The sequence below is a fragment of the Urocampus carinirostris genome, chromosome 2 (assembly GCF_059441175.1).
Source record: "Urocampus carinirostris isolate Australia breed hairy pipefish chromosome 2, RoL_Ucar_1.0, whole genome shotgun sequence".
In the NCBI taxonomy this organism is placed as follows: domain Eukaryota; kingdom Metazoa; phylum Chordata; class Actinopteri; order Syngnathiformes; family Syngnathidae; genus Urocampus; species Urocampus carinirostris.
Genome location: NC_142350.1, coordinates 38,647,710 through 38,668,508, shown reverse-complemented (window position 1 = coordinate 38,668,508; position 20,799 = coordinate 38,647,710). Strand labels below are relative to the sequence as shown.

The 20,799-nt window shown below is 38.3% G+C and overlaps 2 protein-coding genes across 15 annotated transcripts in view; both read left to right on the top strand.

Moving 5' to 3' along the window:
- dop1a (DOP1 leucine zipper like protein A) overlaps window positions 1-6,152 on the top strand; it is a 38,571-nt gene extending 32,419 nt beyond the window's left edge. For all 4 annotated transcript variants that reach the window (XM_088326475.1, XM_088326476.1, XM_088326474.1 and 1 more), the window contains 6 exons: window positions 381-533; window positions 636-772; window positions 866-921; window positions 3,093-3,257; window positions 4,696-4,825; window positions 5,592-6,152. In XM_088326475.1, the coding sequence (XP_088182601.1) occupies window positions 381-533; window positions 636-772; window positions 866-921; window positions 3,093-3,257; window positions 4,696-4,825; window positions 5,592-5,894 (944 nt within the window). In that variant the 3' untranslated portion in view covers window positions 5,895-6,152. The remainder of the gene's footprint in view (window positions 1-380; window positions 534-635; window positions 773-865; window positions 922-3,092; window positions 3,258-4,695; window positions 4,826-5,591) is intronic.
- A 5,152-nt stretch (window positions 6,153-11,304) lies between these two features.
- Window positions 11,305-20,799, top strand: part of snap91a (synaptosome associated protein 91a) — a 63,110-nt gene continuing 53,615 nt past the window's right edge. For all 11 annotated transcript variants that reach the window (XM_088326469.1, XM_088326463.1, XM_088326472.1 and 8 more), the window contains exon 1: window positions 11,305-12,011. In XM_088326469.1, the coding sequence (XP_088182595.1) occupies window positions 11,882-12,011 (130 nt within the window). In that variant the 5' untranslated portion in view covers window positions 11,305-11,881. The remainder of the gene's footprint in view (window positions 12,012-20,799) is intronic.

Genomic DNA, 20,799 nt, shown 5'->3' with positions numbered 1-20,799 from the left:
ACATGGTGCTCCATCAGGACAGCTGATGTGCCCGTGGACCTGTTCTGCAAATAGCTCATTAGTGCTCAGTCATTATGCTGGGTCTAGTAAACTGTTGTTAGCGATTGCCTGAGTCTCTTTAACCCTACTTCCAATAATTAACCTGGTAATAAAACAGTAGTATCATAGTAATAACATAATGAGTAGTTGTTCTGGAAATGCATATCAAACTAAGTGGCCTTCACACGAATTAGTAACAAAAGTTACCTGGTGTGAAAAAGGTTGGAGATCCCTGCTCAACGGCAAACCCATTCTGAGTATTTAAATACTGTAGTTAAATTGTGATTAAAATGGAACGTTTATGTGTTTTTTGATTTTGTTTCCTTTCTGGACTCATTCAGCCCGCGTAGCGGTTGCCCAGAGCAGCTCCCTAAGTCTATTCACCAACAGAGATGCTGAACTGGAACAGAGAGCCATGTTGCTTAAACGCCTGGCTTTCACCATCTACAGTAGTGAAGTAGACCAGTACCAAAAATACCTCCCTGACATACAAGGTATAGAAAATCTCTACAGAGGAAGGCAGCTTTTTATAATGTATAATTTCATTTTAGTGTAATTTATTACCAGTATGCTCAGTTCCATACTTGTTATTTTAGAACGCCTGGTGGAGAGCTTGCGTCTTCCTCAGGTGCCCATCCTGCATGCGCAGGTGTTTCTCTTCTTCCGGGTCCTGTTGCTGCGCATGTCACCTCAACACCTCACCTCATTATGGCCCACCATGATCACCGAATTGGTAAGCTCTCAAAAGTTTTGGTTTGTAGCTGAGGTTGTTGTTACATGGCTTTTCTTGTGTACATTTTATAATTTTCTATTTGTTTCTTTTTAGGTTCAAGTGTTTCTTTTGATGGAGCAAGAGCTGACAGCAGATGAGGATATATCGAGGTACGTTTATAATTTCCATTTCACATTTTTAAGTTCTGTTCTTACTATTGGAAGTTTAAAGTAGATTTCATGGGATGCCAGTTCGCTATATTGACTCACTTTTGTTTGTTGTTTTTACTATTGCATCTTTGTCGCTATCAGACAATCATGTTTCTGTTCTTTGATAGCCACACCCTCAACAGCTAATCTGATTTTGTTACCATGAAGATTTCATAAAAAGTGGTAGCTCATAGAAGGGCTTTAGGAAGGGAAGGAATTCCTCCATCTAAAAAATTTTTCCTGGCCCGCCTTGCAGAGTTTGTACTGGTGCTTAAAATTCTTGAAAAAGCTCGTTATTCCATTTTTTGTTTTCAAGGACTGAAAAATTCTTGGGTGAAGTGTTTGTAAATGCTTGAATTTGTTGCCATGTTTCTCAAAAAGGATGCTTAAAAGTGACGCTGACACAGTTCTCTGATGGCTTCGCTTTGCTATTGCTTTTTTAGTGCTTTTCTAGTGCTTACCTAAACAGAGCACTATGAAATGTGTATAAGAGCAAGGATTATGTACCAATTATGGACTTTTATTTTAGGCCATGCAAAGTAAGTTTAACCTTAACACACATGTATAAGTACAGAGCAACAAAATATTGGGAACAGTTGGAACAAAACTTAAAGGTTAAACTAGTATATCAGTTTATTAGTACTCCCAGCGTAAGCAAAATAATGGGGAGGGAATCTATGATACACCAAAATAGTGCAGGAGTTTGTAGGTATGTTGGCTTCCTTGCTAACATGCCTGGCAAATCTTCTCAATGCAGTTGAGATTGCCTTAATATTCTCAGTGGATAACACAATAAAAGTCAATATTATCATTTTTGAGGAGACTGGTTATAACAGTGGGTTTTAACTTTACTATGATTCTCAGTAGGCGTCATAATATAGGAATACACTTACTTTTTCAATTTAGGGTGCCATGACAGTGGGACTTCGCGGTTCGACGTTCGCGGCTTCAGAGCTTCGCGGTCTCTAATGGTTTGAAAAAAAAAAAAAAATTTTTTTTTTTTTTTTTTTTTTTTTGAAGGGGCTTCACAGATTTTCACTTTTTGCGGGTTTTTTCGGGGGAACGTCATTGGACGCGGGATAAGGTGGCCGGCTGGATGGGACGGGGGAGGGGGGGGTCGGTGGAGGTCACTCCCGGGCTGCGCGACAGAGCGAGTTCGGCGGACGCGGCGTCACCCTAATAAGGATAAGCGGTGCAGATAACGAGATGAGATCTTTTTTTTTTTCTTTTTTTTTTTGAAGGGGCGTTGCTACTTCGCAGATTTTCACTTTTAGCCGGTGGTTTTGGCGCCATTAACCGGGTCTAAAAAATAATATATATATTTTTTTTTTCTTTTTTCTTTTTTTTTTTCTGAAGGATCGTTGCTACTTCGCAGATTTTCACTTTTTGCGGGTGGTTTTGTTCCCCATCAACCGGATCTAAAAAATAATAATTTTAAAAAATATATATATATTATTATTTTTTATTTTTTGAAGATGCGCCGCTACTTTGCGGATTTTCACTTATCGCGGGTGGTTTTGGTCCCCATTAACCGCGATAACCGAGGTCTTACTGTACTGTCATTATTGAAGAGACTCTAAACTTGGATTCCTGTGGTCAAGTCATTTTAAGATTTTGTCCAATCACAGCCCGTTTGCATGCTGACTTGTATAAAGAACTGTTTCCTACTACAATGTTGCAATTAAAATTAGCTATTTCAAATGTCAGGCATGTATTATTTTGTCATCCAATTTAAATGTGATTGCTGTATTACAAAAAACTACAAATCCGTTTTTAGCAAATTCCAAATGAAAATGGAAAAAAAAAATTGAGCAGGGATTTTTGTTTGAGACTGTTTATTTTTCTTCTGTTATTTATGGTGCTTTAGTTTAATCTGCTGGACACTTGCAGCAGGTTTGATGTGCAGTGACATTGTTGAAGATCCTATTTTTGATTTAGAAATTGCACTTTTAAATGATAATACTAAACAAAATCAAAATCTAAAAATGTTCTTGACTTCATAAATGAATAAGCATGACTTCATAATTTTGGGCGGCTCTGCTATTGTATAAAAAACAATTTGTTTTTTAAGTGGTTACTCTAATGACAATTCTTATAAACCCCAATAACTACTCCTTTCTTTCCCTCCCTAGGACATCTGGGCCATCTGTGGCTGGTTTGGAGACCACCTATTCTGGTGGGAACGGCTTCTCAACATCCTACAACAGTCAACGGTGGCTTAACCTCTATTTGTCAGCCTGCAAGCTGCTGGACTTGGCCTTGGCACTTCCACCCGAAAGCCTGCCTCAATTCCAAATGTTAGTATTTTGCAAGTATTTCAGAGGTTTTGTAGCCTTGTAGGGGAAAGGAAATCACATCAGGCATTCACATTGAGATACATTGTTTTTCTTAAAAGCAGTGGTTCTCAACTGGTCTGATTTGAGGACCCACTATTCCACCCTAATAACAAGCTGCAAACCAAAATCCAGAAAAGAATTCAAATTCTTACATTTATTGAATGAAAGGATTGAGTAGTTTAAAGAGTAGTTTAAAGCAGAGATAGTTTTCAGTCATTATGCTGGGTCTAGTAAACTGTTGTTAGCGATTGCCTGAGTCTCTTTAACCCTACTTCCAATAATTAACCTGGTAATAAAACAGTAGTATCATAGTAATAACATAATGAGTAGTTGTTCTGGAAATGCATATCAAACTAAGTGGCCTTCACACGAATTAGTAACAAAAGTTACCTGGTGTGAAAAAGGTTGGAGATCCCTGGTGTATATATTCACCTTTTTTTCAAAAACAAAATGACTGGCAAAACAACAAAACTCAAGTACTGTACCTGTAGGGACTCACATTCAAGCCTCTATCGCCAAGTGCCCTCCATAAGATGCTGTAAAATATCTCCATACTAAAATAAGTTCATACCCCAAAAATGTTTAAAAAATTGTACCTAAAATACTTTAATGACTTAATTGTGGAGATAAAGTTCAATAAACTGGTGAAATAAAAAGCTAATTATATAACTTTTTCAATGGCAGACACTTGTACAATATTTTTGTACTTCACAATCATTTCCTTCTTCAACTGGATTGTTCTTGTCACTGTTTTTCAATTCACTTTCCCCTTATCACTTACTTTCTTGGGGGAACCATTACTATGGGCAGAAAAAGGAAATTAAGCAAACACAATCACAATGAAACGATATATGGTCCCTCTCAAACACAATCGGGACGGTGTCGTTTCACAGAACAGGAAGAAGAGATCGGGCAGTGTACGATTGACATCTACCGTGTAATCGACCCTCAGTTTTTTTCCTTCTTCTTAGCATTATATTCCACTAGTTTCTCAAATAGTGGTTGAGAATCACTGTTATAAAGGGATAATGTGTATTATTTACCACTTCTTAGCGGTTATAAAAACGTCATTGATAAAAAATATATACATATTGATTTGAATAATAAGCTTAAATACATGAACTATCATATATATATATATATATATATATATATATATATATATACACATGGGCTTTTTTTTAAATACTCCTAGGTCAAAGGATTTGTATTTATTTCATACAACAAGGTTCGGGGAATTCATCTTCCGAGGGGTGGCGTGACAGAAAATGTAGAAGACTTGATCTTGAGGGAGCAGACATTTTTGTCTGCCATCTTGCTGCTCAGGGGCTACCACAAGGTAGTCGAGCTGGTTCATCATTTTCAACAATGGGGATTTTCTTTTATGTTATAATTGTAGGTACCGGTGGGCATTCATACCTGAAGCTTCAGATGATTCCGGAATGGAGGTGAGACGTCAAGGCACTCACCAGCGGGAGTTTAAACCCTACGTTGTCCGACTAGTCAAGCTGCTGAGGAAACGTGCTAAGGTATAGCAGCCTCCCAGTTTTACATTAACCTTCTTGACCTAGGTCCACCATAACAGTGCTGGAGAAAACTATTACCGTACATTCTGGACATTTTAAACACTGTGTCTTTAAATACAATGCGGTATGTTGTTGTTTTTTATTAGAATAAAAAAAATCCTCACCTTTTAATGTTTTTGTGTGTAAATCGCTGATTAAAACTTAGGAAAATGGCGAGCATACAAAACACCGCGGAGACATCTGGAAAGAGAAATGAGTCGAGGTTTTTACTAACAATATTCATATAATAAATGACGGTTGCAAAACGGGTGGTTTGACAGTAGAGAAAGAACACATGAAATGTGAGTGAACACTTAGCTGACTAATTTGTCTGTCTGTCTCGCCCTATGAGTCTTTACAATATACTCACAACATTTTGACTTTTGCATCGACAAATCAAGTCCGGAATTTATGCATCCAAATTAAACAGCAGAAAGGGTTATATATTAGAAACGCTACACTTCTTTCTTTGCATCATCAATCAGGTTGCTTGAGTTTCCTTTAATCCTCAAGTAACGATGACAAGCAAATGCAAATCGGTCCGTTGCCACAGCAACCTCCAATGACAGAAAAACAGACGTCTGTGTTAGAAACTCGAAAAGTAAACCGTGATACTGTGAAAGATTACTGTACATGTTACAAGAACGAATATTCCGCCATCCAGCACATACTTTTCACCTTAGAATTATGCACTCTACTCAATTCTTTTGTAACAATATGTTCTCCGCAGAAAAATCCAGAAGAAGACTGCTCATCTCGAACCCTTTCCTGGGAGCCAGGCCACCTGATGCTAACCCTCTATGTAATCCGTAGCATGGAGCAACTGCTTCCTTTTTTCAACCTTCTCAGCCAGGTGTACAATAGCAAAACTAGCAGCCGCTGCGGTACTGCTCACAACCGTGCCGCTGGTTCGTTTTCTTGTGAAAAGGAAGGTCACAAACTGGAAAGCCAGAAGGTGTTCTGGAGTCGAGCTCGACAAAACATTGAGGAAATGGTTGAGAAGGACTTTCTCGAAGGCCTGATCAAAACGTGAGAACACTGGAAATGTACACCTTATCCGCACTAGACTTCAACTTGTATTGCTGCAGCTATGGAATACAGTTGGAGAATTATTTGTAAATGTTTTTTTTTGTATTTATAATGATTTTACATTTCTAAATCTATTTGATTTTAATTGTTTGTACAGTAAGAAGCCTTGAAGGCTGACTTTTACTATTTCATGTTAGTCCTTTGGGACCAAGAAAGGATGCGTTGCCAGCCCATATTGATGCGACTTAATAAAGATTTCTAGCTGAAACGTCTCATATCCTATGTCGCTGTTCTTTTAAATTGCATGCTTTTTATGCCTGCAGAATATCAAGTTGTATTATTTCACCAGCAGAGAAATATTGATCAAATTATCACCAACACTCTATTGTGTACCAAACTGTCATCGATAGTAAATTCTTCCAAGAGGAAATTCAACTGTTAAGGATCGTCAGGGCTTTTCAAATCCAGCTTGTTAAAAGGTTTGCTCCAAGCAAAGGAAAACTTTGATAAAATCAAACTGAATGACCACAATATTGAGTACTTTCACTCAATCGTTAGAGCATTGGAGCTGTGAATGAGCAAAAGGCCATGTCTGATGTTATGTAAAGTGAACGTTTGTTGGAGAGTATTTTATACCAAGTTTTATTTAATTTCTGCTTTTGTTAACAATAAAGGCTTGGTAAATTTGATAATTATCAAAAATACTCTTGTGAATTATCAAAAAGATTCTTTGAGTACATGCTTTATATTGACAGATAATATTTTTAATCCAAGTCAAGTCACATTTATTTATATAGCCCTTAATCACAAAAATGTCTCAAAGGACTGCACAGGATTACAATTACACAATTACCTGATCTTAAACCAGCATGCAGGCAAGGAACAACTCAAAAACCTCAGTGTGAGGAGAAAAGAGAAACCTTGAGAAAGACCTCACATGTGGTAATCCCCCTTCCAGGATTGACCAGGGTGAATTACAATTAGCATTACTATACACATAATAGTAAACATTAGGTAAGATGTTGAAAATGTCCGGAAAGTGCAAGACATCAACGACGCCCCCAGCCTGCAAACCAGTCCAGAAAGTCTATGACGGCCACGACGCTGCCTCCCGTCTCTGCCAGCTGGTAAATGCAGGGGTTGACATGCTGCAGGTCAGACGCTGGTCCGCTGACCCATCCCAAATCATCCTTCTCCTTCGTATCAGCCAGGCAGGCGTCGGAAAAAGACAGGACAAAACAGAATATGAGGTGGGCATCAATCATGTGCTTTGGAATAGAAGTGTGTTAAGCCTCGATTTAAAAACTTCCGTTGAGGTTGCAGATCTTATCTCCAGAGGCAGGGCGTTCCATAACACCGGGGCCCGGATGGAGAACGCTCTCGAGCCTGCAGACTTCTTGGCTCTCGGAGTCACAAGTAGACCGGCATTTTCCGGGTGCAGACTCCGTGCAGGAACATAGGGGGAAATCAAATCGGAGAGATAAGAGGGTGCAAGCCCATGCAAACATTTATATGTTAATAAGAGAACCTTAAAGTCACACCTTATGTGGACTGGGAGCCAGTGCAAGTTGGCTAATACAGGAGTAATATGCTCAAACTTTTTGGTCTTAGTCAAAAGTCTAGCTGCCGCATTCTGAACCAGCTGCAAACTTTTAATGCTAGACATCGGGAGACCAGAAAGCAATACATTACAGTAATCAAGCCGAGAAGTAATAAACGCATGAATTAAAATCTGCATCTGATTGGGACAGCATCGAACGAATCTTCTCAATATTACGGAGGTGGTAGAAAGCTATTCTAGTAATATTTTTCACGTGTAATTGAAACGACAGATTAGGATCAAATATAACACCTAGATTTTTGACCGAGTCACTATGGGTGATATTACATTTGTCTAGGTTCAGGGTAGTGTTTGAAAACAACTGACGACAGTGAGCTGGACCAATAATCAACATTTCAGTTTTTTCTGGGTTAAGGCGTAAAAAAATATTTGACATCCATCTTTGAATCTCAGTAAGGCAAGCCTCCAGATTTCTACAACTTAAATGTCCAGTTTTTTCCAGTGGCACATACAGTTGAGTGTCATCTGCATAGCAATGGAAACTAATATTATACTTGCGGATAATGTCACCAAGCGGGATCAAATAAATACTAAAAAGAAGGGGGCCAAGTACAGAGCCTTGAGGAACACCACAGGGGACATTAGATTGTTTAGAGGTCAGATTGCCATAGTTAACACATTGCATCCTGTCTGACAGGTAGGACCTAAACCACGAGAGTACAGTTCCTGAGATACCAATGCGTTCTAGACGAACCAATAATATGTTGTGGTCGACCGTATCAAAAGCAGCGCTGAGATCCAGCAGCAGTAACATTGATGAGGCACCGGAATCTATTGTTAAAAGGAGATCATTGGTTACTTTAGCCAGGGCTGTCTCAGTAGAGCGATTTGCCCTAAATGCTGACTGGACAGTTTCAAAAAGGTTATTTTCTGACATGAAGTCATTTAGCTGCTGTGCAACGACCTTTTCAAGTAATTTCGCAAAATCCATCATTATTATATTATTATATATTTGAACTATTAGCCCCCGCCCCCAAAAAGTGTGGTACCTTATTATTAAAGGGGCGGTGTGTATTATTTAGCGCCCCTTTGTGGTTAAAAATAAATACATTAAAAAAAAATGATTTAAATAATTAAAATTACATGAACTCTCATCTAAATGTGTACTTTAAAAATACTCTTTAGTTGAGAAATTTACACTCATTTGATATAACATGAGCCTCGCCTAGAGGGACTTGACATTATTGTCCACATCATGCTGCTACAGGTAACTTCATATACAAGATTTAAATATGAATAGATAAACACTTAACCACTCAAAGGAAATGTAAAAAAATAGGGATTAGCAGGTATCAATTACAGGTATTAGCATCAGTGACATTATAACCTTTGTTATGGTGTCGGTACTTGTGTAAGTAGGAAAATGGTCATTGTAACTAGCTCAGCGCTACGAATAGCCCTTTTTTCTTTCTTTCTCAGCACGAAGCTGAGTTGTCAAAATGTATTTTTCACTAAGACGGAACATATATTAAAATATTTGTTTTTTTTATTTTAATGACATTGTTTTATTTGTGTTTTTATTTATTTAAAAACATAAAAGAATAAAGATACAAAAATAGATGAAAGGCAAAGTCAGTCATTTACCGGACAGAGACTTTAACATGTCAAAAATGCAAAGGAAGTAACGTCATGGCCATACGGTTTGTTTTTCAACAAAAATGTGGAAGCCACAAGTGCTGCAATGCGTACAGTATTGCACAACGTGATATTCAAACTTTCGTAACAAAATACATTTTTATCCAGTGATTTAGGACCTGGTTTCATCTCTGAAGACACTGACAACAACAGCACCAAGAGGATGAAGGTGCTGTATCTGAGCCAGAAAGGAGGGTTCTCTTGCTACTGGTATCCATGAAAAACAGTTATCTGTTTCATGTGGGGGAGCAAACCACTACCCAAAAAATTAACCTGGAGAGTTGTAGGTGCTATCAGGCTCCACTTGTCCAAGACACACCATAGGAAGTGGTGCCCCAACGACCCTGATGTTTAAGGGATCCGTGAACTGAATCGTAAATCTCTAGAAACAAATGCAATTTTAAAGAGACAGTGTGTATTATTTGTTAGCTAGATGCTCCTGTAGTGCAACCGAAGATAATTGCTTCCAAGCACAAGAAAGAATATAAACTACGGAAACTCAAAGTGACCCAAACACCATTATACTTCTTATTCTTTTTGTCCAGCCTTCTTGAGGTTTCGGGGTACCCATGGCAACAAAACGGCGGAAAAATGTGTCAGCTTCCTTTAGGTGAGAGTTATGTTGATAAAGGCTAATGTCTCGACCTATGTGTACAATGGTACATCTTCATACGAGTCTGTCCGGGATTGTGCTCATGTAATGAGTGACTTTGCCTGATAGAATAATAAAATAATAATTGGTTTGTTCCTGCCCTCGCACAAGCATCCAAGTAAACCCCAACTACTTAAAAACACATTCCAAAAAAATTAAACATTTAAAAATATACGGTAAAAAGATAAACAAGATAATATTAAGGAAAAATTGAGTTTATTATGAGCCCTCATTATAGAGCCAGTAAACGTAACAGGTGTGCACGTGGAACAAAGGAAAGGGCAGGTGCAAGGAGGAATGACAGAAATCTATTCATCTTTTCCCTTTATTTTATACAGTAAATAGTTGACGCGTTGTGATTGTAAGGTTTATTATTGCTTAATAAGAGGAATTGCAGCGATGAATATGGGGAGCAATTGGTTGAAATTGACAGGTATGAAACTGAGACTGTTAATGATACATAAGAACTCACTACACTTAGAATTAGAGTAACTTTGAATGACCGTACACACAAAATTATTTTACAATACCATTTTTATTGTTTTATTTTATTACCTGTACTAGTTTGCATGCGCAAACTGGGATGCTGATGCTGACGGTGAGCAGTCACGAGCGGTGAGCAGTCTTAAGTGGTGGCCACTGGGAATACTTATTACCTTAATTTTCGGTCGCGTACGGAGATTTTTCTTCCAAATAGATTTCCTATATCAAAATACTTGTGTTTAAGAGGTGCTCGTATAGAGCTACCACTTTATTTAAAAGTCAAGCCATGTTTATTTGTATAGCCCTTTATCACAAGGAGTCTTAACAGGCTGCACAGACCACATACTATTGCAAACTACAGCCCATCATTACACCATCCCATGATCTAAAACCTACATGAGGGCAAGGAAAACCTCAACATGAGGTAAATAAAGAAACTTTGAGAAGGGGCCACACATGAGGTAATCCCCCTTCCAGGATGACCAGGCTGCAATCAAGTTTTACCTGTAGTAGGCGCAACATAACACACACTGCCCCATCAAGGAAAATTTCTGAGATTTAAAGGTATTTCTTGAGTATTTGTCTTTTTGCACAGGGAAGGGAATTTTGTGTACTAATGCTGTTTATGCGCTATTGGCGTTGATAATAAGTCAATATCTTGTATTGGTTTCTGTTTGAAGAAAATTATTTAAAGGCCATCTTAAAATACACAAGAGCTACATTACCAACAGCCACAATGGAAGAGCTGGCGCTTGTATGGACGGTATCAGCACCACGGACAGTGAAAAAAGCCTAATGCTGATAAGCAGCTGTGGGGGATGCCCCCCTGTAAAAAAATCTCCTCTTTAACCTTCATTTGACCAGCACCAACCCTGGATGCGAATCGACTTCATTAACCCTTTATGCCCTGCTTGTCAGCTGCAATTCTCGCGATGGCACAAAAAGCAGCGGCGGTTTCGGCATTGGCACGCCACCGTCACGTGACACGAGCGAAAGGGCGGGGCATGGCGACAAGCGCAAAAATAAATAATTAACAAGACCGAAGACGACGCGAATACAAAAAAAAAAAGGACATACATGACGCCAGTTTAAATTCGATTTTGGATCCTCGCTGGGGTTCGTTGGCGGGGGGGAAGGGGTGACGAAGGAGGACTCCTGGCGAGAAGGCAGATAAGAAACGAGAACAAACGCGTTGCTGCGGACGCAGGAGTGGTACCAGCCTGGACCTGGTGTTTCTCTCCTCCAACAAGGACTGTCAGAGAGGCTGCCAGGATTAAGCAGTAGGCCGGAGGCTGGAAGACCGTAAGGAGGGGTATAGCGCTTCAAGAGCATCATTCGGAGACACGCGTTTTGTCACGAGACTGAAACAATAACACCCTTCATTTAAATACTCTCTAGGTGGCCTTTTACATTGTCCTGCAACGACATTCTTTAATGGTTGTTCTCTCCAAGACGCATGCTTGGACCGTTCTCTTACTATTGTTATGTAATAGAAGTGTGTTTGGCAGCTGGGATTACTGAGGCTGCGCTTGATTTTGTAGTGGAAGTGGGGGGGTAGGACCACTCATTCTCTGAGGGTGGATTCCATTCAGGGGAGAAGATGTCGGGTCAGACGCTAACGGATCGCATTGCAGCGGCCCAATACACCTTGACTGGGTCTGAAGTGTCCCGAGCTGTGTGTAAAGCCACCACACATGAACAAACAGCCCCTAAGAAAAAACACCTGGAATGTGAGTAGACACTTTATCCATCTATCTATCTATCTATCTATCTATCTATCTATCTATCTATCTATCTATCTATCTATCTATCTATCTATCTATCTATCTATCTATCTATCTATCTATCTATCTATCTATCTATCTATCTATCTATCTATCTATCTATCTATCTATCTATCTATCTATCTAATGCAGCAAAGTCATACTGGTTGCCTCCCCAACACAATTAGCTGTGTGTCATGATCACATGGATTTATTGTACAGCATTTTATGCTTGAGCGGCCTCTGTTTTTTCTCCCCCACATAAACAATATGAATAAGTAGCCCAGAAAACCACATTTCTTAGTGTTTGTACTGTACACAACTATGCTGCTTTTATTGGGGTGAACACATCATTGAAAAGGTGAATAGTGTAGTGAACATCAGTGATCGGCAAACATCAGGCCGAGGGTCGTTTGGTGCTATGTAGTCTTGGTACCAAGTCTCTATGACTTGAGATGACAACGGAAAAAGTATCAGATTTAATTTTACCATCACACTATTTTTACTCATAGTGCCATGTTGCACAACAATTTATTGGGGCATCATGGGTAAAAGTTTGGCCATTACAACATTGTACAACATGGTGGAGAGAGTAAACAGTGTGATGATGGGATAAAATCGAATGCCTTCACCTATTACATCAACATCCCTAGTAGTCTAATGATTACACAGTGGATTTGGGCTTATCATTTTTATTGTTATTATTGTTACTATTGTAATGACTATTTGTGATATAATCAATATTACTGTATTACTATTGAGCCGGGAGAATATTGTCAGACATTAAACCAGTTGATGGTACAGAAAATATTGACGATCACTGCTGCACTGTCTACGTTTCTAATGACGTAGTGACCTATGCTACTTTGTTACGAGTGAATACATAATTTAAAAGGTGAGGAGTCTAGTGTAGTTAGTCTCTCATCAGGCCTCTCGTTGGATTTTAACTACATTACTCGAATATTTCTATCCTATTCTTGGAGTCAGGTTTTCTATGTCTTGTTTGATATTATTTAGTATAGTTTAGATGCCGTACACACAACAAATGACTGCTTACACATGTGAACATCCATTTTCTCTGAGTGGACACTATTCCTTTCCACAAATATTTTTAAAATGTCAAAGCATGACAACATACTGGACATTTTGACTGTTTGCATAGTTTAGTACTTGATAGCATGTTCGTCCGATTGATCTTAACTCCAACCCTTCAATCTGACCAGAAATGTAGCTACACAAGGCTAACATCGAAGTAAAACCATTTACCAAATTTACAGACATAGAGTCCGAGAAATGTTAGGAAACTTGGGGTGTGAAATAAGAAACGATACAAAGCGATCACTCACTGAATCAAAAGTGTGATAAAGAATAGACTGATAACAATATCTGACTTTCCTGACTTTAGCAATTTATTAATGTGATTTGTACCCATGATTATGTTGCAAAGCTTCCTTGTAGCTGTTACTGTTTTTGGAAGTATTTATCGCTTACTACAAATGACAAAAACGATACGAGGATAACTTGATTTTACCGTCCTCCAACACATGATTATTGAAACCAAAATGATTCCTTGTCATACATAAGGCACAGTCTTGATAAAGACCTGTAAGACCTTGCACCATGGATATCGGGATTGGGTAACATTCGAACCAAAAATAAATGAAAATATAAGATAATTTAAAATAAGTTTAAACAGAACAATGGATAGCAATCTTTTCAGAAATAAGATCCATGTCCGAGACTGTCCAAGAGCTATAGCCTTGTTTGCCTGACATGTCTTCCTCCTCTAACTCATCTTATTCAATGAACATGATCGTTATCAGACTTTCACAAAGCATCCTGAAAATATACAGCTGTGTTGCAGGAAAGAGACATTGACAACAAGCAGGACTATTGCTTTTGGGGAGTGAGGGTCCCACCCCTAGTGTTCTAATAAAGATATTGTGTATTCTAATCTGATTTTGTTAGGGTCTGCCCTTTCCAATAGTTATCCAGATCAACTCCAATCATACACTGCCAGAAAGAATTGTACTATAGCTTTGGTTTGGCCCTATCCGTAATTTTTAGTTTATATTCCTTGCATCATATTATTATATTATTTAAGTTTCAATGTAACACAAAAAGCTAGACACACGTGACCAAATTAAATTATTTTTGATATTCATAGAGTAGGCATATTGAAAGCGAATGCTAATACTCTATCTGACTGGTACATATCTCCTTTCTTATGATTTCCTTTTCTATCCCTGGAGTGGACTTTCTTTTAAAGAATACCCCAAGATTCCCAAGGTCGACCACACCCTTTCCACCATCCATGGTCCAACCAGACAAAAATCTATAGAACCTTCTGCCGAGCCTCACAGTTAGATATCTCTGGACAAATATTTGGTCGTCCACAACCTTCATTTTGGTTTGGTTGAGAATTCAATAGTCTGAATTTGTTGTCTTGCAGCATACTGCTTTAGGGTATTAGAAGGCTATTCAGATTGTGAAAAAACCCATCACACAGTATATATTCTGCTTCTTAAATGGTTTGATGAGCAGACACACTTGGAAGGTTAGATTGTTTACCACTGTTCCCCTTTTTGTGTGTGCAAACAAGCTTTGACTGTAGACGGACGCAGTCCCAAATCATTGGAAACAGCTTTGTACCATTTCAAAGATTGATAAAAAATAACATTCATTGGTTTAGTTTCAGTCATTTCCTATTATATTTTTGAAGAATTGACCAATGCTGTTTCAAGCCATTTATTAACTCAACTAGGGTGCAGGTGGTGAAACTGAAAACAGCTGTCTTAAACCCACTGTAGTTAACTCATTATTTAACAAAGAGGAAAATTACTTCCCAGTGACTGGCTGGCAACCAGTTAAGGGTGTCCCCTGCCCACTGCCTGTAGTCAGCTGGTATGGGCTCCAGCACCACTGTGACCCTACTGAGGATAAGTGGTGGAGATAATGGATGGATGGATGGATGGAAAATCACTTTTCAGACAGGTTTATTATTTAAGCAGGGGAAAAAAAACCTAGATATATTTTGGTATTCCTAAATCATGCCTATAAAGTTTAATTTAAGTCTCTAAAATACACTTTTGTGACTTTTTCAAAAGGGAGTTCGAAATGATGTTTTAAAGGTTCCCACAGATGGCTAATATATAATTGAGTTCACCCCATAATATGACTATGAAAATGAAATGTTTCATTGAGATTGCATTATACTCCACTATACTCTGTAATTCAGGTCCCACCTCGACAATACATATTCTATCTTCCTTCTCAATATTTTACATTTGGTTATTGCTCTCTGCTATTCCCGATTTTTTTTTTTTTAATATCACTATTTATTATGTTGCTGCCCAGTTGTGACCCCTCATTATTTGCAACCAGATACAGGCAATCAAACTGCCTGAAAAGCAAAGCAACTAGACACCTGCTCGTGTTGGAACACGCAGAGGAACGGCCTACAGCCAATCTGTTACATGGCCCCTGCTATTAGTCTATTAGTATTTCTTTATTGTCCGGTGATGCTTTAACAAAAACAGCACTGAGTGACAAGGTAATTTTTTTTTCTGGCATGAAGTATCATTACCATTTTTAAAAACCTGTAACGATTGCACCAATTACTTTGCGATATGTATTTATAACATTATACTTAATAACAAGGAAGTTGTACACCATATTCTTTTTCAGACCAATGTCCAAATCTAGTCATTGACAACGGTTACACATACCATTACTATTAGTACCTAAAATTTCTTACGGATTAAAAAGAAAATAAATTCTTTCAAATCCCAACATATAGTCATTAGCATTATAACATTTTGTTCCATGTTCCAGATTGTTAAATGTTCACTAGAACTAAACAGATACTGGATATTGGCTATCATCGCAAGTACGATAATTATAAAGTGGCTAGTGTCGGCATGAAAACCTGGTCTCTACTTAAGCATCCCTACCTAATACTAAACTTGTGTTATACAAAATATTTATTGTGTTGTTAGGAACTCACTTGGGGTGATGCGGAAGCACAGTGCAGAAACACAAAAAGGTACAGTAAACGGCTGTCTCTTATCCAGGCAGGGTTCTTTACACTGAAAGTCAGGTTTCAAGGCCACAGTATCTAGAACGCCAAAGGGAACAATCGTGTTCCAAGAGGCAGGCAAGGGGTTGTTGTACAAATGTATCCAAGCAATGTAGGCGACAGTCCAAGAGTTTACCAGGCAGCACTCGAATCTAGAAGGGCAGGCAGGGATTCAGTACACTGGAAGAACAAGTAGCTGGGACAAGGGTGCTTGGGAAGTCACGAGGAAGACAATGAAATAGCAAAGAACCAAGGGGATTGTGCGCTAGTGAAGGAAGAAGACAAGTTGTGATCGGAGTAAAAACATGGCAAAATCAAGACAAGTAAAAACAGATGTGAGAAGAAAAATTAAACTCAGAAGTCAAGGGCCAAATCAGGTAAGGGTGAGAGAGAGGGAGGAGAGAGAAACCCCTACAGAGAAACAGGAATATGAGTGTAGGATTATGACTTATGTATTTTTCCCCCAATTATAACTAATTGTGAAAATAATATTTCAAGTAACAGTGCAATGCAAGTATTTGTACAGGTGTATCATTTTTAGAGTATGAATACAAAATAGAATCTGAGATGTGCATGCAAATTGTGTGCAGATCCAAAAATAAATTGTGTGTACAAGGCAATACATGTGGGGACTTACGTTTGTGTCGAATTCTGTTCGAGGTAAAAAAAAAAAAATCCCATTATTGCTGCTCAAGTAACAACCAGGTGAGAGGTAGTTTATCATAAGAGTAATATCTGTAGATGGTGTTGTTTGTACTAAAACTCCTTTTCAACAATTTTTCATGAAAATCAACCTTACTGCATATGATGATCAAATAATACAGGATATAAAATGATATCGAAATCAGGCGTCTGGTGTCATTCATAACAGATTCTACACATTGGATGATGAACTAATGCCTCATTAAAGTGTGCTCTTCTTTACATGGTGGGTTCCTAATTAATTTCACCCCCAAATCTACTTTTAAGCAGCCCTCTTTTAAGCATAATCAGTTCAGAGAGAACATTTGTAACCTGCATTAACTATCCTCACATACAACCGTTTCACATTCTTTCGGTCTCTGCTCCTCTTTCATACACATCCATGTGCAGGTACAAGCATGGAATATCAAGTGCATGTTTTATCATCCGCGTACATCTGAACAGCAGCCGTAACAGGTCGATCCTTTAGTTTAAAAAAAGAAATGACTGTCTATTTGTGTTTCATGACTATATACATAAAATACCTATTAATTATGTTCTTAACGTTTTAAGATGGGATATTTTCGTTTTTGCAATTGTCAGAAATATTCTAAAACTTTCTTTGCACTTGCTGTTAAAGCTATCAGTTAAAATCCCGTGTCGTTCTGTTAAAAATGAAACTTCACTGTGCATCAAACAGTCTTTCTGTACTGTCGAAAAATGTGTGGGTGTTCAAAATCCTTCCAGCATCGTGTCTCCAGATGAATGAGCTGAGAGCGCAGTCTTGATCATGTACTGTACAGCCATTATCTCCTCTTGTTACGCCTTCCTCCTTGCTTCTTCCTCCTGTGTCTTTAACCCATTCTAGAGTAGTCTGAAAACTACGTATCTGAATGAAAAGACAAAACAACTGGGTTATTGATCTGCTTTTGCCCTCAATGTCAACAGGTGAGCAAAAAGCTAAGATCCCTAAAAGAAGTTTGACCAAACCATGCATTTTGAATAAATGAGTTCATTCACATCTTCATTATCAAATGTTTCAGACCAAGGGCTTTAACAGACACACACAATGTTGTGAATTACTTATCTGACTAACTGTGAGGCTTCGTTTCCCACTTTGTTGTCTGAGTGGTTACCTGGATTAGTCTAGTCTTCTATCTCGTTTTTTTTAGTTTTTGTGACAAGTGATTTACACAATGTTTTTGATTCCATCTCTGCTGCTGAACTTACTTCTTTGGAGCAGAAGTCAACCCAATAAATATTTACAATACATACAGTATATTAAAAAATAACAATGACAAAATGTTGTAAAGCGCACTTTTACCAAAACAGAAATCGAATGGGATCATTGGAGCAGTTTTTTTGATGCACAAAATCTTGATAAAGCAGCAGTTGACTAAAATACTAGTATCGTTTCCGGATTTTTGGTTGTTTGAAATTTGAAAAAAACAAAAACAAAATGGTAGATTAAGAAAAATATTGATAGGCGATGAACAGAGGTAGTCTAATCAAAAAATTGGTAGTGTTGGTGAGAATTACAAAATTTAATCCTAAGCAGCTGACCAGTCCAAACACAGGATTCTTGTTTTTATGGTGTCTGTAGAATATGAGTTAAGCAGCGGTGTGCGGGGGTATTTTTTTTGTTCTTGTTGTCCACTGAAAATGACATCACAGTTTCTCAGTTATTACCTAACCCTTAGGGAAAGTTGTAATTTCCAGTGCCGAGCAAGTAACAAAATGGCATTCGTAATACATACATGGCTACATTGTTGTAAAACATTTTTGCCAAAGGCCCTGACAGGGAGGGAACAAAGATCGATTTATTTTGTATCCGCCCATACAGTCTCATATCAAATACCTCAGCAGTACAAAAGATAATGTAGCCTTATATAATTTTACTCATATTGGCGTTGCTATTTTAAAAAGATGTATCCAATTTTTGGGAATTTTTAATTTGACATTTTTCTAATTGCAAACATTTTTTGGGGAATGAAAACAACAACTATGGAGAGTCTTATAGTTTTTTTTAGAATAACAGCAATAGTATGCATTGATGAATAATCAAAAATGCAGGCATCTACATGTACATGTTATTGTCACGGTTGCCATGGCGCCCAATTGGCCCCACCCGTGTGGCGCCAGCTGCGGCTCGTTGACAGATTGGCTATTTAAGCTCAGTGCTCTCACTCACCTTTTGTAAGTCCCATCAACGAACCTCTGCCCCGCAAGACGTGGGTTCTGACTCGGCCCTGTTTTCCTGTTGATATTTCTAGTCCGGTATTGTTCTTGTTTTTTTTGTCCTGTTTAATGTCGGTTTCCAGTTTCTTTCCCATCTAGTTTGTCCTGTTTAATTTCGATATCCGGTTTTGATATCAATCCTGTCTGTCCCATCCCGTCCAGTGTCGACCCCATCTGTCCGATATCAGCTCGGGCAATTGGTATCGATCTCGTCTGCCTCTGGCTTCCTTGGGTCCTGATCCTGTTCCGGTTATATTTCTTAAAAAAAAAAAAAAAAAAAAAAAAAAAAATATATATATATATATATATATATATATATATATATGTAAATTCATATTTTTCAAGTTTAAAAAATAATCATATTAACATTTTCATTTGGCTGGCTGGCATGTGTGGCGTAGTTTGCAGATTTTTGTATCTCATTGCATATTTTACACAATCTTAGAATGCTTATTTAAGATTATGGAGTGCCCATCAAGCGAATCATTGTCTGGAAGTCATTTGGGTTGACCTACACTTTAAGTCCATTAGTTTTGTGTTTCTTTGTTTACTTGTTGGCCTGTTTACTTGTTGGCAAGTCGTTTTGGAAAGGGATTAAAATCTGAACTGCCAGCACCCGGCAAGTGTGATTTTTTTTTTTTTTTTTTTTAATAACTGTTATCATAAGTGGATGTTGACATAGCCATCTTTCCATCTATTCAGCAAACATGGTGACATTGTTCCAATGTCAACTCCATTTGACCTTGCCTGAGATAAACATTGCTTTAATTTTAATAAACAACAATCGGTTTTCATGCATCAATCAAATACTAATTCAAAATGATTCAACAGTTAACCAGATGTTTAAAACCACTACACGCATTTTCATCTCAAAATGCCTTAAGACACAATTGAAGAATCAGTTTCACACAATCAGTAGAAATTCCGATTTAATATTAGAATTGTAATTAGAATTATATTTATTGTCATTAATAAGAACATTTTTCACGAGATAAACACATTATTAAGAATTTAAAGAACAAAATAAGATCACTATGTCAAGATAAATGGGCAAAGATATATTGTAATGTTTGGAGACTGGCCTAAATTGTGTGCGCACCAAAACAATAGAGGAATGAAAAACACAATTATGCAATGATATTTAGCAGCAAAATAATTGCAAAATAAGTTGTTAAAAATATGTATGAATACTTACTTTTCCACTCATAGGCAAGCTTTATATTTCTTCACAGCCTTGTTTGCTTGTTTAGGGTGGTGATGGCCCTTGGAATGAAACTGTTTCGATGCCTGTTAGTCCTTGTTTTAGGGTCCTGTAGCACCTACCGGAGGGCACCAGGTCCATTATAATCTCGTTGGCTCTGATCCGGTATCGCATGCCGGCAATGTACTCCAGACTGGGCAGAGAGCAGCGGATGATTTTCTTTGCTGTGTTGCATGTTTTATTTCTGTCTGCTGCTGTTCTTTTTGTTGAGTCACTCAAGGCGCCTAAGGTAATCCTTAGTAGCGTTAGACTCGCTTGTGGGAGGCTCCGTAGTTCTCCGAAGGAGAGGGGGCTGCGACTGTCCTGTGCCGCCAGGCCTGACGGGGTGTGACCCAAGCAAACCAAGCATACAAAGCCTCTGAAGTCCTTAGTACGTTCGGACAGGCCGGTGCATGATTAATGGAAGCCCCGTGGGCAGGTAGTACAGGTGATTGGGGTGTGGTCGCAGCGAATGGTTAGAAAGCACCACTGACATTTGGACTGGGGGCCAGGGTTGC